General features: G+C 44.0%; 1 protein-coding gene across 1 annotated transcript in view; it reads left to right on the top strand.

The window, feature by feature from the left end:
- The window catches only part of ubr1 (ubiquitin protein ligase E3 component n-recognin 1), a 41,512-nt gene extending 27,177 nt beyond the window's left edge, over positions 1-14,335 (top strand). Inside the window, exons 30-47 of the mRNA XM_079529011.1 lie at positions 2,351-2,559; positions 3,315-3,414; positions 3,524-3,676; positions 4,258-4,358; positions 4,744-4,831; positions 4,931-5,079; positions 5,328-5,383; positions 5,521-5,617; positions 5,704-5,771; positions 5,978-6,125; positions 6,506-6,593; positions 7,757-7,893; positions 8,185-8,293; positions 8,784-8,840; positions 9,312-9,389; positions 9,480-9,650; positions 10,205-10,306; positions 10,670-14,335. Of these exons, the coding sequence (XP_079385137.1) occupies positions 2,351-2,559; positions 3,315-3,414; positions 3,524-3,676; positions 4,258-4,358; positions 4,744-4,831; positions 4,931-5,079; positions 5,328-5,383; positions 5,521-5,617; positions 5,704-5,771; positions 5,978-6,125; positions 6,506-6,593; positions 7,757-7,893; positions 8,185-8,293; positions 8,784-8,840; positions 9,312-9,389; positions 9,480-9,650; positions 10,205-10,306; positions 10,670-10,811 (2,053 nt within the window). The 3' untranslated portion in view covers positions 10,812-14,335. The remainder of the gene's footprint in view (positions 1-2,350; positions 2,560-3,314; positions 3,415-3,523; positions 3,677-4,257; positions 4,359-4,743; positions 4,832-4,930; positions 5,080-5,327; positions 5,384-5,520; positions 5,618-5,703; positions 5,772-5,977; positions 6,126-6,505; positions 6,594-7,756; positions 7,894-8,184; positions 8,294-8,783; positions 8,841-9,311; positions 9,390-9,479; positions 9,651-10,204; positions 10,307-10,669) is intronic.

Raw genomic sequence — 14,335 nt, 5'->3', positions numbered from 1 at the left:
CCTGACTCTGTGGTGCGACACACATTTGAGGTCAATCAGAGCCTCCCACGTCCCGGGGATACTGAACAGGGGAGCGGATCTTCTGTCCAGAGGGAGGTGCCACTATGCGGACTGGTCCCTACACGACGCGGTGGCAGCTCAGCTCTGGGACAGGTTCGGCCGACCACAAGTGGACTTGTTCGCCTCGGGGGAGAACGCGAAATGCCCGGAGTTCTTCTCCATAGCGGGACAGGAGTCTCTGGGCCTAGACGCGCTAGCGCACGTCTGGCCCGGAAGTCTGCTGTACGCGTTCCCTCCCATTTCCCTGATATCTCCAGTCCTGGAGAGAGTGAGAACCCAGGGCCTGGCGGTAATACTGATAGCTCCAGGGTGGGGCTCTTGGAGGTCGGAGATATCACCTCTCCTCTACGACCATCCGTGGCAGCTCCCGCTGCGCAGGGATCTGCTGACGCAAGCGAAGGGGGAAATCTTCCATCCACGGCCGGAAGACCTGGATCTATGGGCTTGGCCCGTGAGAGGATGAACCTTGACGCGGAAGGCCTGCCGCAGAGTGTCATCGACACTATACAGAGTGCGAGAGCTCGGTCAACCAGGGAGGCCTACGACGGGAGGTGGCGTGCGTTTGAGAAATGGTGTCTACAGACGCAGGCGGTGCCTTTTCAGGCATCTGTGAAAGTGATTCTGTCTTTCCTTCAGAGTCTGATGGACAAGGGCCTGTCTTACAGCTCCCTGAAGGTCTACCTGGCGGCTATTTCGGCCTGCCATGTTGGATTCGGGAATGGCACTGTCTGGGTGCACCCTCTAGTGCGTCGGTATATGGCTGGTGCGATGCGCCTCCTCCAGGTACCGAAGTCTATGGTTCCTTCGTGGGACCTCGCGCTGGTTTTGGACTCCTTGTCTCGACCGCCATTCGAGCCATTGGCGTCAGTGGGGCTGCAGTTTTTGTCGTTGAAAACGGCGCTACTGCTGGCGTTGGTGACTGCTAAACGGGTCGGTGACATTCACGCTTTTTCAGTGAGCGAGGAGTGCACACGTTTTTCCGTGGACAGGACGAGGGTGGTCATTACGACCAACCCGGCTTTTGTGCCTAAGAACCAGTTGACCACCTGTATACCGGTGGACCTGGTGGAATTCTGTCCTCCTCCTTTTTCCTCGGCAGAGGATGAGAGGAGGCATACTCTGTGCCCTGTACGGGTTTTACGAACTTACATGGACAGGACGGCGGCACACAGGAAGACAACTCAGTTGTTTGTGTCCTGGGCCCCCAAGACCTTGGGGAAGGCAGTATCCAAGGTGAGGATCTCACAATGGATAGTGGAAGCCATAGAACGATCTTACTCGGCCAGGGGTTTGCAGCCTCCCATAAGGGTGAAGGCGCACTCCACGAGGGGTATGGCGACGTCCTGGGCTCTCTCCAGGGGAGTGTCTATCCAGGAGGTGTGTACGGCTGCGAGCTGGGCATCCTCCTCGACGTTTGCCAATTTTTACAGATTGGATGTGACGGCTGCGCCAGTGGCGCATGCTGTCCTCAGCGTGGCTTCAAAGTGAGGTTTGGATCTGTCGGGCCTCTGAGTGGAGTGGCCCTGGGTCCGAGGTTCCTTCCTTTTTCCGCCGGCTTTTTGAGCCGGGTGGTTTTTCGCTCCCGTCACCCTACAGGCAGAGGTCGGGACCCGTGAGTCTAGACTTTGTGGTGGCAAGAAGGGAGTGTATCGGGTCTTCATAGCGAGCTTCCTCGTGCAGTTTAGTTTAAATTAACTATAGGTTACGAAGGTAACCCTGGTTAATTAAATAAACAAGCGAGGAAGCTCGCCAAAACGCCCTTCTTGTAGGCAATGCCTCATGAGAAGGTTCCACATGTTTGAAGTGGAGACTAATTGGTTTATTGGCACCTTTATCACCTTTACCTGGGGGGGTGGTCAAGGTGCACCTTAGTCTCAGACCCAGCCAATGGATTGCCTGTGAGTGTATTAGAATGCTTCTGTGATCACGTCAGAAGACGCAATCTTCATAGCGAGCTTCCTCGCTTGTTTATTTAATTAACCAGGGTTACCTTCGTAACCTATAGTTTTCTGAAATAAATATTTTCACAATTTTTCAAAAATATTTTTCAATAGCTAAATTATAACATAATGTTTAAAACACCAAAAGGGGTTCCCGCCCAAAATGGGTTAATTGAATCAAACCTGTATTCATATCAGTGTGTCTGAATGCGTATGAATTCCATGCTCTATTGTGTCTTTATCGTACAAGTGAGTGACTTGAACGTGTGCTGCAGCAGTACATACATCTAATGCCTTGTACGGTTATCTATCATTAGTGGTGTGAATAATATTTGCTCTTTGATTTGTAGCTGTCCTATGATGCAGATGGAGTTGCGTGTCGCAGTGGGGCCTCACCGAGGCTCCACTCCAATGGAGAGGGAGGTGCTGACCTGCATCCTATGCCAGGAGGAGCAGGAGGTGACGGCCCACTCCCAAGCCATGGTACTGACCGCCTGTGTCCAGAGGTCCACAGTGCTGACACAGTGCAGGGGAAAGATGCTGTCCAATAAAACTGAAGGTCAGTCTCCGTTCAGTGGTAAAGTTCATTGCACAATTCGAACACAAAATGCAACACAAATGTTTGCCGCGTCCACCATCCAATGAGCAACCGAAAACCGATCGCACAAAAATGTCACCTTTCTGATTAATTAGGGTGACCCGAATAGTTTGGGTACACATTGGCGCATGCAATTCTCTGAATCGGAGGGTAGAAGGCTGCTGGCTCCTGGTTGTCTTGGGTACTATTCCAAGCCAGGCTGCCAATGCGTCGATGTGTGTCCCTGAGCAAAACCCTGACCGCCACACAATGACTGCTCCTAGTGACTAAGAGGATGGGTAAATGCAGACCACAAAATGTCATGAATTTGCAAATATACAGTGACAAAAAACACCCCAACGAGTGCGGACCATTAATATTATTACTAGTAGTAGTAGTAGTATGTTTGATGCAGGGCATGCAATTCAGAAGATGTGTGATGTTGCACACTGAAGGGCGATTAGACCCTAAATGAATGCTCTAAATGAAGGGACGCTTCCCTGTTAACCTGTCAGTGCCGTGCGTCGCATCAACGAGGAAAGTGACTGCCTTGTTGTTTTCGGGGTGTGCTTGGTGTGCATTGGATTTCCCAAAATCTGGAGGATCTAATCTCCATAAATGAGAGCAAATAATTGATGAGAGATGATATTTCGGAAGGTTTTAACCACACCATGGAACATGTGGACATGGATTCTAAGGGAAGATGTTTATATACTCACAGTGATCATCTCTTAAAGGTGCAGAAAAGTCGTATCCACTCTTCATGCCACCTGACCTGGCAGTGGGGACGCACACTGGCAGCTGTGGCCACGTCATGCATGCCACCTGCTGGCAGAAGTGAGTCACTACACAAACGACATTTATTCTCTTAGCGCTTTTGCTCTTGTTGAGGCCAATGGTCAAAGTAGTCTTCCGCAGTAAAAGAACACTTTGATGTTTTTTGCAGGTATTTTGAAGCGATACAGAACACCACCAGGAACCGCCTTCATGCCGAGCTCATTATCGACCTGGAAAATGGAGAGTACCTGTGTCCACTCTGCAAGTCTCTGTGCAACACGGTGGTCCCTCTCATCCCACTGGAACCGCTCACGCTCAATTAGTAGGTCACCCCACCTTCATTTAACTACATCCTTTACTCCATTATAAAAGATAATAGATAATTTAACAAAATAATTGATACCTATTTTGGGCAGGCGGGGAAAAATCCTAAAATAGGGAACATTTCTGGTCTACAAGCTCACACCGTGTCACATCACTCCACTATTTTTGAATGATGAAGCATACAATGGGGCTTCGTCGGCTCATTGGTGCAGTATATAAAAAATAAAATGCTTCTTGATTATTCAATTAATAGAAAGAGTAATTGATAGAATAATCAGTACGATTACAGTGTACATACAGTGCTATTTTTTCCTGTGATATAGAATTTCTGTTTGTTTGTTTTTAACTGTGATGATATTGAATTTTGTTGTTACTATTCTTGTCATGTCTATGAATTGATTGCATAGGGCCTAAATGGAAACAAGACCACAAGGACTTTTTTTTGGTGCTGGTAGCACCAAAGTGTTAGAATGTAAAATACATTCTGTCTAATAAACTATTTAATCAATCAATCAAAACGAAGGTAGCGCGTGCTCAGTTGTGCAGCACCTTATAGTTTATGTTGTGTCCTGTGTGTAGTGAGAATGCAGAGCTGGTGGGTCAGCTCCTGACCCTGCGCTACTGGATTCAGATCATCTCTGCCAGAATCAAAGGGCTCAAGTCTATCGCTCAGGATCCCGGTAAGAACAGCTACTAATGCTTGACTGTTTAATATGTACCACATCACAAACCCTCAACTGATTCTTGTTTAATCACTTGATTCTATTTCAATCACTTGATTCTATTTCAGTCACTCCACCTATTTCAATGAGTTATCATTTAGCCACCTGGCGTCCCACATTTTCAAATGTAGAGAAAATGGAATATCGGCAAGCTCACAATGCATTGCATTGTGAGCTTGTAGATTGGTTATTTCGCTATTCGTCATATGACCAAGTATAATTTCAGCTTAAGTGCTTAACTGATCAGAAAACCTTTTACCGTGTCGAATACGTGTGTGTATTGAGACCCTAGTTGGCCTCTTCAGTGTGTAAGATCCTCTCTTTCTCTTGGTGACTGTGTCAGAGAGCAGTGAGGATGACACGGACTCCGGGTTCTGCAGAGAGGGCCAGCCAGAGTTTAGATCCATCCTCAGCTTCGGAGTGCAAGAGCCGTGAGTTATGTGTTGTCGTCATAATAATGCTCCAGAGTGCCTTTTCCTTCAGCGTGCGTGCGTGTGTCTGACTGCAGCTCTAATGTTGGCTGATTTCAGGAGGAAATACTCGGACAGCATTGCAGAGATGCTAGTGGTGTGTGCCACTACTGTGCACAGGGTGGGACTGCAGACTGCACCCAACGAGGTGTGCCCATGTGTTCCTATTATGGCCTGGAATACCTGTGCCTTCACTATCCAGGCCATCGGTAAGACCCTGAATTATTGTATGTTTCTGGTCCACAGTGGTTCTCAACCATTTAAATGTCAAGGACCGCCCCCAAATTGATATGTATTTTAATTATTTAAAATTATTACTGACACACACACACACACACACACAGATGTACATGGCGTTTACACTAATGTTGTGCGATATTTATCCTATTTGTTGATAAAAAAAAGTATTTGTGTCCCCTGTTCATAATCATATGTATCACAATGTGTGTTTTCACAGAAAGCATGTTGCAGGATGAGGAAAAACCACTCATTGGGTCTTTGCAAAACAGACAGGTTAGACATTATTGTGCTGAATAGTTAAGGGCTAAATAATGCTCACATATGCAGGTATCACATATACAGTGTAAAGTTTATTTTTATCTCAGGGTTTAGTTTGACTAAAAGGCCTCTATTGACCCATGTCCTTCTAGCTGGCAGGTCTGAAGGCAGTTATTCAGTTTTCCACGGCCCAGAGGATTAAGAGCTCCCAAGCAGTGGTCCAAAGGCACTTCATGGACATGTTAGGAGGTATACAGTGCAACCAAACATACACAAAATCTAAATACATCTAGATCTAGGATTATTGTATTTAACATGGTTTGATCTCTCCTCAGTCTTGTTACCGGCCATGGGCAGAGAGATTACACCTTCTCTGCTGGAGATAGACTTTTTTCATCTTCTGGTAAGTCTCTCATAATGGAATGAAAAAAGGTCTATTGACGGTAACAGCTGGACTGTACCTGCATTTATTCATCATGGTTGTATCATGTGATCAATTGAAAGTCAACAAATTACTAAAACATCTACCTTTGATTTAATTAATGAGTTAATCCCTCAAGAACCTTTGCCTAAATACAGTCCCTGGTGTGTGCCTGTGTGTTTTGTCAGGTGGGACTGGTGCTGTCTATTCCAGCCCTGTACCAGGAAGAGGCAGTAGACCTGCATCCATCTGCTGTCAGCTCTGCCTACAATCATCTCCATATCCTACATCTGGTCACCATGGCTCACATGATCCAGATCCTCCTTTCTGCTACAGGTAGCACTAGTAACAATGACACAGTTAGTTTACTGACTGAACTTTAAATCTGCATTGGGTAGCATAAGAATTTAGTGCTAGTTACTGGCAGTACATCATGGAACTGCAATGTTTTTTCAAAGCATGTTAATTGTGCATTCCTCTGGCTAATACATTCCCCTATTCAAGTCTTGATAGGGAAATGCAAGCTTCCTCATGTTACGCTGTTTCTATGACTGCGGCTTTGGGAAACCATCTCCAACACTTAGCTTTGCTGGAGATGGCAATTAAAAGATTGTCATCAATCATTTAGCTTCAACCATCGACTCAGTTTAACCTCAAAGTGTAATATCAACATAGCAGCTTGTGATTAACAAATTATTTCTCATCTGTGCGTCCAGATTTCCCAGCAGTAGCAGGTGGAGAGGAGGGAGACGAGGCCAGGGCCGCAGCAGAATTCTATGCTACAGTGTCACAACACATTCATGGGTACGGTCCCTCCATTTTGCGCTAAGGGCATGGTCACGCATGCACGATGGCAGGGGAATGGCATCAATGGTTCAACAGAGATAAACTCCATATGACGGCACATGACGCGACAATGTTTTGCAGCAAGAAGCTCCATCCCTTCCCTTGGATAAGATGGAAGTAAACGGGGCACAGCTGTTTTAGTCACAGATGTTTGACCATACCCTAATTTGTCAAAATACAATGCATGAGCAGGCTGAGCCTTGCTATGGACCTTTTTGACAGCAGACATTTTTATGTGTAGATGCAGCTGTAATAGCGTTAACCACTTTCAAATAGTGAACATAGCAGTTCTACAAGTTCACGTATCAACGTGTTGTGAGCTTGCATGATCTGCTAAATAAAATGGCTCAAGTGGTTTGTGGATACATTTCATTTAGTTGTCAACTCTACAGGAGCTGGCCATGCTGGCACACAGTAACACCTGCTGTAAAATAAACACATTCAGCTTCAGCTGTGTTTACATGTGTCAAAATGTCCAGTGTGAAAAGGGTCTATTACCTGTGATATTCTGAGTGAGTGAACTAAGTGATATTTTGTCAAGGAAAATATGTTTAGTTTTTAAGGTTAAAGCACTATTTTGGTCAGTAACAAGAGTCTCCCCATCTCTCCAGTTCCAATGTTGTCTGCGCATTTCTGTGTGTCAAAAGTAAACACTTCCCATTTCTCCGGGCAATTCAGTCGGTAGAGCCTTTTGACCGCAAGGTCATGGGTTTGATCCCGGGCACCGCCAACTAAGCGTATGAGGAGCACGGCTTGAAGTCGTGTGGTAAGTACTGGGAGCTGATGGTAGGTGTTGCCCTCCACCTCAGCAATCCATCTCCCAGAGGTCTAGCGCATTGAAACAGGGATAGACTCCTGCACCCTGGCTGATACCAACAATAAGCCTCTCTGACTTACTTACTTAATCTGTATCCTGTCTGAGTTCTCTATCCTGATTGAATAAAATGGAGACTCCTGTTACTGAACTACCAAAATATAGATTTATATAAAACCAAAGAAAATCACTCGCCCTACCTTTTAACCAAGGCCTTTGCATGTATTGTAGTCGGTTGTGTGTAGTATAACCTTACTTGTAATCACTTTTGTTTGACGTGTTGTTCTGCTGTTCTCTCGTTTGTCAGACTGAAGTCGGATGTCTCCGGCAGCTCTGTGGCAGAGAGGGTGAGACGAGGGATTGTGCCTTTCCTGCGATGTGCTGCGCTCTTCTTCAATGGCCTTACAGGAGTGCCCCCACCAGAGGAGCTCTCCAGCGCTGCAGGTAGATCATTCCTTGTTATTGCTATCTATTAGAAGGACCATTCCAGTGTCTGTTTAACCCCTTTTGGGCGGGAAGTCGGGAACCCCTTTTGGTGTTAGCTATTGAAAAATAGCAGATCTACAAGCTCATAGCGCGCCACCGAGTGGCGCGCTACGAGCTTGTAGGTCTGCTATTTTTGAAAAATCAAAAAAGCTTTTTCAGAAAACTGTCGGGATGTAGAAGACATTTTTCAAATTTCGACGTCGGGCCTGAATGGGTTAAGTCCGATGTTAATTGCTCTCCCTTTTACAGTTACCTCTTCAGGGCAGATGGAGGCGCTGTGCGATTACCTGGCACTACCCTCCAATATGTTCCAGCTCTTCCAAGTGCATAGAGAGAGTGTTCATCCACTGCTAGAGAGGTAACGTCATACATCAATGATTACATGGATTCAAGTTCTCAGTCGTCAAGACTGATTTCAGTCATTTGGATTCCATAGAAGCATGTCGCTCTATTTTTCATTGTTAGTTATTTTACGATTAGCTTTAGTTATTATTTTAAGATTATTAAGAGTATTTGATCTTAGAAGCATCTTCCATAGACATGAATGGTCTCAAAAATGTGATAAAAGCAAAGGTTTAAAGCCTCAAATCTGTTATTTCTTCAACTGGTTGGCTGTTATGTGGAACAGCAGCAACAAAGAATGATAATACCTAAACATCATTAATAAACTTTCTGTCATGAGATTTTATTTAGCTTTATTCCATGTGATTGGTTATGGCTGTACGGCCTTCAATACGCTTCGACTTAATGACGAAAGCAGAGGTTTAGGTATTTGATGTTTCATGGTTAATATTTGTTGCACAAAAGCAGGACTTTACTATATTATAATGAGGGTTTCTGTTCTTTAGGTGGTGTGGGAGCCCAGCTGTAACCAAAGCCCTGAAAGGGGAAATCCAGACAATCAGGTAGGCTTACAACTAATTCAAACCCACACATCTCCAGGTGACAAGCTATGAATCCTATCTTTTCCACTTTACCACATTCACCCTGGCATCCCTATTTTGGGCACGTCATTATAGGCAAATATTCAACAGCCTAGGCCTTCATACTTTGTCGATTGGATATTTTCACACTGTTAAGTGGTTAAACAACCACATGCTTGGCTCTGACACTTGCTTCGTCCTGACATTGATGGGCACATCTGTCCTATTTTGAAAATGCTGGAAATAAAAGCGTGTTGATTAGAGCCATTGTGCAAGAGAGAATGCAGTGTTGTTTCAACAGCTCTTTGCTTTGACGTGCTGTCTTGATGACGGACTGTATGTGAACAGCACAAGTGAAACAAACAGGGTGTCGGCTCAGCACAGCGTTTGACCTGCTGTACAATGTCCGCAGAGTAAATCAATAGGCTTGATTTACAAATGTCTTTTGTCCAGTTACCCCAGGAGAAGGAATCACTTAATTGAGCTTCCTGAGGATTATAGCGCTCTCCTCAATCAAGCCAGTCACTTTCAGTAAGTGATAATTAACTAATTCATTTTAACTTGTATTACCGTTGTTACATAATAGTCTGTGTTAGATGTTCACCCATCACTCGTCCTCAGGTGTCCCAAGTCTACTGATGACGAGAGGAAGCATCCCACGCTGTGCCTGTTCTGTGGGGCCATGCTGTGTTCTCAGAGCACGTGCTGTCAGAGCCAGCTGGACGGGGAGGATGTGGGAGCGTGCACAGCCCATGCTGCCTCCTGTGGTGCCGGAGTGGGAATTTTCCTCAGGTAGGTCAAGGAACCAAGATTTTGTGTGTGTGTGTGTGTGTGTGTGTGTGTGTGTGTGTGTGTGTGTGTGTGTGTGTGTGTGTGTGTGTGTGTGTGTGTGTGTGTGTGTGTGTGTGTGTGTGTGTGTGTGTGTGTGTGTGTGTGTGTGTGTGTGTGTGTGTGTGTGTGTGTGTGTGTGTGTGTGTGTGTGTGTGTGTGTGTGTGTGTGTGTGTGTGTGTGTGTGTGTGTGTGTGTCGCTCAGTCTGCTTTGTATCTATAGACTGTATCATCAACAATTCTATCTATACAAGTCAATATCTGACATCATGAGGCCACAACAATTTTATATATATATCTGACAAAATATGGTGCAATTTGGTCGTCATGGTAAATTACTGTATGCATTAACACATTCTTATACATTTCTGAGCTTTTCATCAAAGAAGTATGAGACTGATGACATTTGAAGGCTTGCCTCTAGTTTTTCCTATGGACCTTACATTATTTTCTAAAGCCTTGTTGTCCTGTTTGTTGTTGAACTTATTACATTTGTTCATTTCTGTATTCTGTACAGGATAAGAGAGTGTGAGGTTGTACTGATGTCAAGTAAGACACGAAGAAGCACTTACCCTGCTCCTTACCTTGATGACTATGGCGAGACGGACCCTCAGCTTGTGTAAGATGTTTTCAGTATGGTTGTTGCATTGTTATTGTAGTTCTGGTTTGACCGAGGTCAGAGCTCTGCTGAGAGACTAAAAGCAATCAGAAATAAAGTCGAATGCTATTTTGGTCATTTCTGAGGTATAGTCTTTAGTCTATGTGCCATAAAAACCCTTAAGGTGGTTGCACACCGGCCGCGTTTTTCGGGAAACCGATGGAGAAACGCCGCTAAAAATCCGAATTCGCGCCCGGTGTGTGGAGACCTTTAATGCCAATTCATACCTTGTTGCAGATCCCTTTTGGATTGCTCAACAAAAAGGTTCTAGGTGACAGGTAGTACTCAGGGCCTGAATGTGTTACTGTCTTTTTGATCCCACAGAAGGGGCAACCCGCTGCACCTCTGCCCAGAACGCTACAGGAAGCTCCACCAGTTGTGGCAACAGCACTGCATCCTGGAGGAAATCGCACGCAGCCTGGAGGTGGTCAACGTTATGTTTGCCTTCGAGTGGCAGATGTTTTGAGGATCAGCCGGGTTATGTTGGGTAGCGCCAAGGCAAGCAGGGCATAGCCATAGAGCACAGTCTGTTGCAATGCTCCTTACACACACACACACACACACACACACACATACAGGCAAGCATGCTCACTCGCATAAACGGTCCTCTATTCTGAGATCGTTGGAGCCCAAACAGACGTCCTCTGCACCTGACGAATCCCCAGAAAGAAGTCGGGTAGCTTGGGGCTGAGCATAGAGGGCAGGGCTTGACATTAAGGCTTGTCCTGTTGTGCGGACAAGTACATTAAAAATATGCTTGTCCGTTGGACAAGTGACTCTGGCTTTCCTATTAATTACCTTTCCAATATTGTTGTCCGCCATTCCGTTTCAGGAAACCGAACCATGTGTTATTCTGTGGCTTGTTTCTTTACTTTCAAAGGGAAAAACTACCCTACATCACTTATTTATTTATTTGAAACAGCTACTGGCCATCATCACGTATCTCTTCTTGCTAAATGAGCGATCAATCTTTGCGTCGATGATGAAACGAAACATTTAAAACATGTTTTAAAATCAAATGAATTGAATTACGACGATATGCAATTCAGCAAATAGACGGTCCCGGCCTATTGAGAAAGTATGCCTGCCGATCGATGGACTTCTGTGAACTTGTTAGCCCTAGAATGTCTGTGATCTTACATATATTTCATGTATTCCAAATACACAGCCATAGATCGGTCCTACAGTTGGAGGCCATCGCTATTGTCCTTTTCTTTTTGCTGAGGTTTGCGTGATCTGCGCAAAAGGACAGTTAACCCATTTTGGGCGGGAACCCCTTTTGGTGTTTTAAACATTGTTATAATTTAGCTATTGAAAAATAGCAGATCTTCAAGCTCATAGCGCGCCACCGAGTGGCGCGCTACGAGCTTGTAGGTCTGCTATTATATATAAAAATCGTGAAAATATTTATTTCAGAAAACTGGAGGATTTAGAAGGATTTTTTGAAATTTTGAGGTCAGGCCTAAATGGGTCAAATGATAAGGGACACTATCGGTGGCACCCAACTGTATATGCACGGTTACCAGACTGACCTCGTCAGCATTTAAACTTGTAGCGCTGCATGTGTATGCACCCAATATTAATTATTTGGACTTGGTCGTTTTGGGGACTAGTAGTAGTTTCATATCCATTTGAAAGTTCTAGCAGAAAACGTGTATTTAGTAAAATATCGCTACTTTTCCGGTGAGGGACCCGTAATGAGTGCAGGACTGAACATATGAACTTCCTTGCACAAATGTATGGGGCACACAATTGGCAGGTGGTTTGATCAATTACCCCACACCAATCACAACACACCTGTCAATTGAGTGCCCCATACATTTCTGCTTCCCAAACATTGACTGTTTCCATAGGAAGTTTTCATATTTTCAGTCCAGTCATTTCAGGTTCGGCCTAGTCGCTGACGGAGAACGTTGTCTGTGTGGATCTCGTGGAAAAGTGGTGATATTTTACTTAACACACGTTTACTGACAGAACTTTCAAATAGATATGAAAATCGAGGACAATATCTGACTCCAAGTCTTAGGAATTAATTATTGGGTGAGTACACACGCATTGTTACAAGTTTAAATACCGACGAGGTCAGTCTGCTAACCGAGGGCCGATCTATGGCTGTGTTTTGGGGAATTGGATCACAGACATTCATGGGCTATTAACTTGTAAACTGAGAATATTCTTCTAATATTCAAACATGTATTCACCAAAACCCACTTACAATTAGTTGATTTAAAATAAATGTGTGTGTACTCGTGCTCCAGGCCGGACAAGTGACTTTTGTGCCCGGACAAGTGAATGGGAAATGTGCTTGTCCGAAGTTAATGTTAATGTCAAGCCCTGATAGAGGGGGAGGAGGACGAAGAGTGAATAAACCCAAGCCCTGATAGAGGGGGAGGAGGACGAAGAGTGAATAAACCCAAGCCCTGATAGAGGGGGAGGAGGACGAAGAGTGAATAAACCCAAGCCCTGATAGAGGGGGAGGAGGACGAAGAGTGAATAAACCCAAGTCGCCTTGTTTTATTTTGATTGTCTGCTGTGAGGATGAGTTTCTCCTACATTGCTCTTTCCAAAGAGGCTCATTCAAATAAAGACAAAAATATGTTACACACCAATATGTTGCTTATAAGTTATGTATGTGAATCAATCTGTCTGATCTCATTCGCTACTCCCTGGTTACTATAGGGAGTTCTAGAGGACTATAGTAATCTCATCTGCGAAGACACTTTCGGACACTTATATCGCAATTAAAACATGCCAGATAAATCTTGGCATTTGTCTTTCAGGACAATACATGATGGTATACAGTATGTTGCTTGGTTACTGACCATTGGTTGTTCGCCACCTTTCATGATGCATTGTGGGATACGATGAGTATGACATGAGTACGGTATGAATACATTCGGACAGTACTACAAAATGGCAAATTTACTATACAGTGAGTATTGAGTGATTTCGGACACAGCCTCTCTACTCTACTCATAATGCTGTGAATTTTGTGTTGAAACTTATTAGACGTAAGTTATAAATATGGAATTCTGCTGTTTTACGGTCTTGAGGACTTTGAGGTCTTGAGCAGAGACCATTTCAGAAATGGTATGGTGAAGGATCTGGATTATACTTTTTTGTGACTTTTTTTTTCAGGTTTGATGGTCCGAATGGCAGAGCCACATTTTATTGACCACCACACACATGCATATATACATTATATATACTGTATAGATGGTTGACTATGCTCACAAATCACACCATGCACTCTCACACGACATATACAGTATATACACAAGCATATAAGATGTTTATAGATAAAACATTTCAAAGTCCATATTTCAATACTTGGGAATGGTACAGCTTAAGTAAAATTATTCAGACAAACACTATAGGTGTATTAAAGATGTATTGTTATTTTGGCACCAGAGGTTTTGTGAATATCCCAGTCAATTTTCTGTAATGTTTTTGTAGTTCTGCTTACAACTTGAAATGACGTGATCTGAAGTTGACTGGCAACCCAAAGGCTATGATAATGTCTGTACTATGTATGGCAGTGGGAGAACGGCCCTTTGAGAGCACCCAGATGACTAATCCCTGATCATTCACTCATCAGATGTCCACCAATATTAGATCTTTAAAACGTTATTTAAGGGAACCCTGTCGAATACTTTACCAATGCAAATAAATACTGTGCTACGCTTGGACACAAACTTAGCGGAAAAGGCTTCCTGTCAACATACTGTAACTACAATAAATATACACTATGATTATGTAATTGAATTTATTAAGAAAGTTACCTCTTATATATTCTATTTAATACAAATACATTATGATTTGTTGAACATATGACACAGTATATTATTTCGAATTACTGACTCCACAAATGTACATCACCTTTTTCAAGACAAAGAATTTGTGTGCATATTTTAATTTCTTTTTGCGTTGCTTAACAGTGCTATATAACTGACTCTGTTGAAATAAAAGCATTAGCTATTACCTTCTGTT

This window comes from Electrona antarctica, assembly GCF_951216825.1.
Source record: "Electrona antarctica genome assembly, chromosome: 18".
NCBI classification, from domain to species: domain Eukaryota; kingdom Metazoa; phylum Chordata; class Actinopteri; order Myctophiformes; family Myctophidae; genus Electrona; species Electrona antarctica.
The sequence above is the reverse complement of the archived record's forward strand: the minus strand, read 5'-3'. Positions and strand labels throughout refer to the sequence as shown.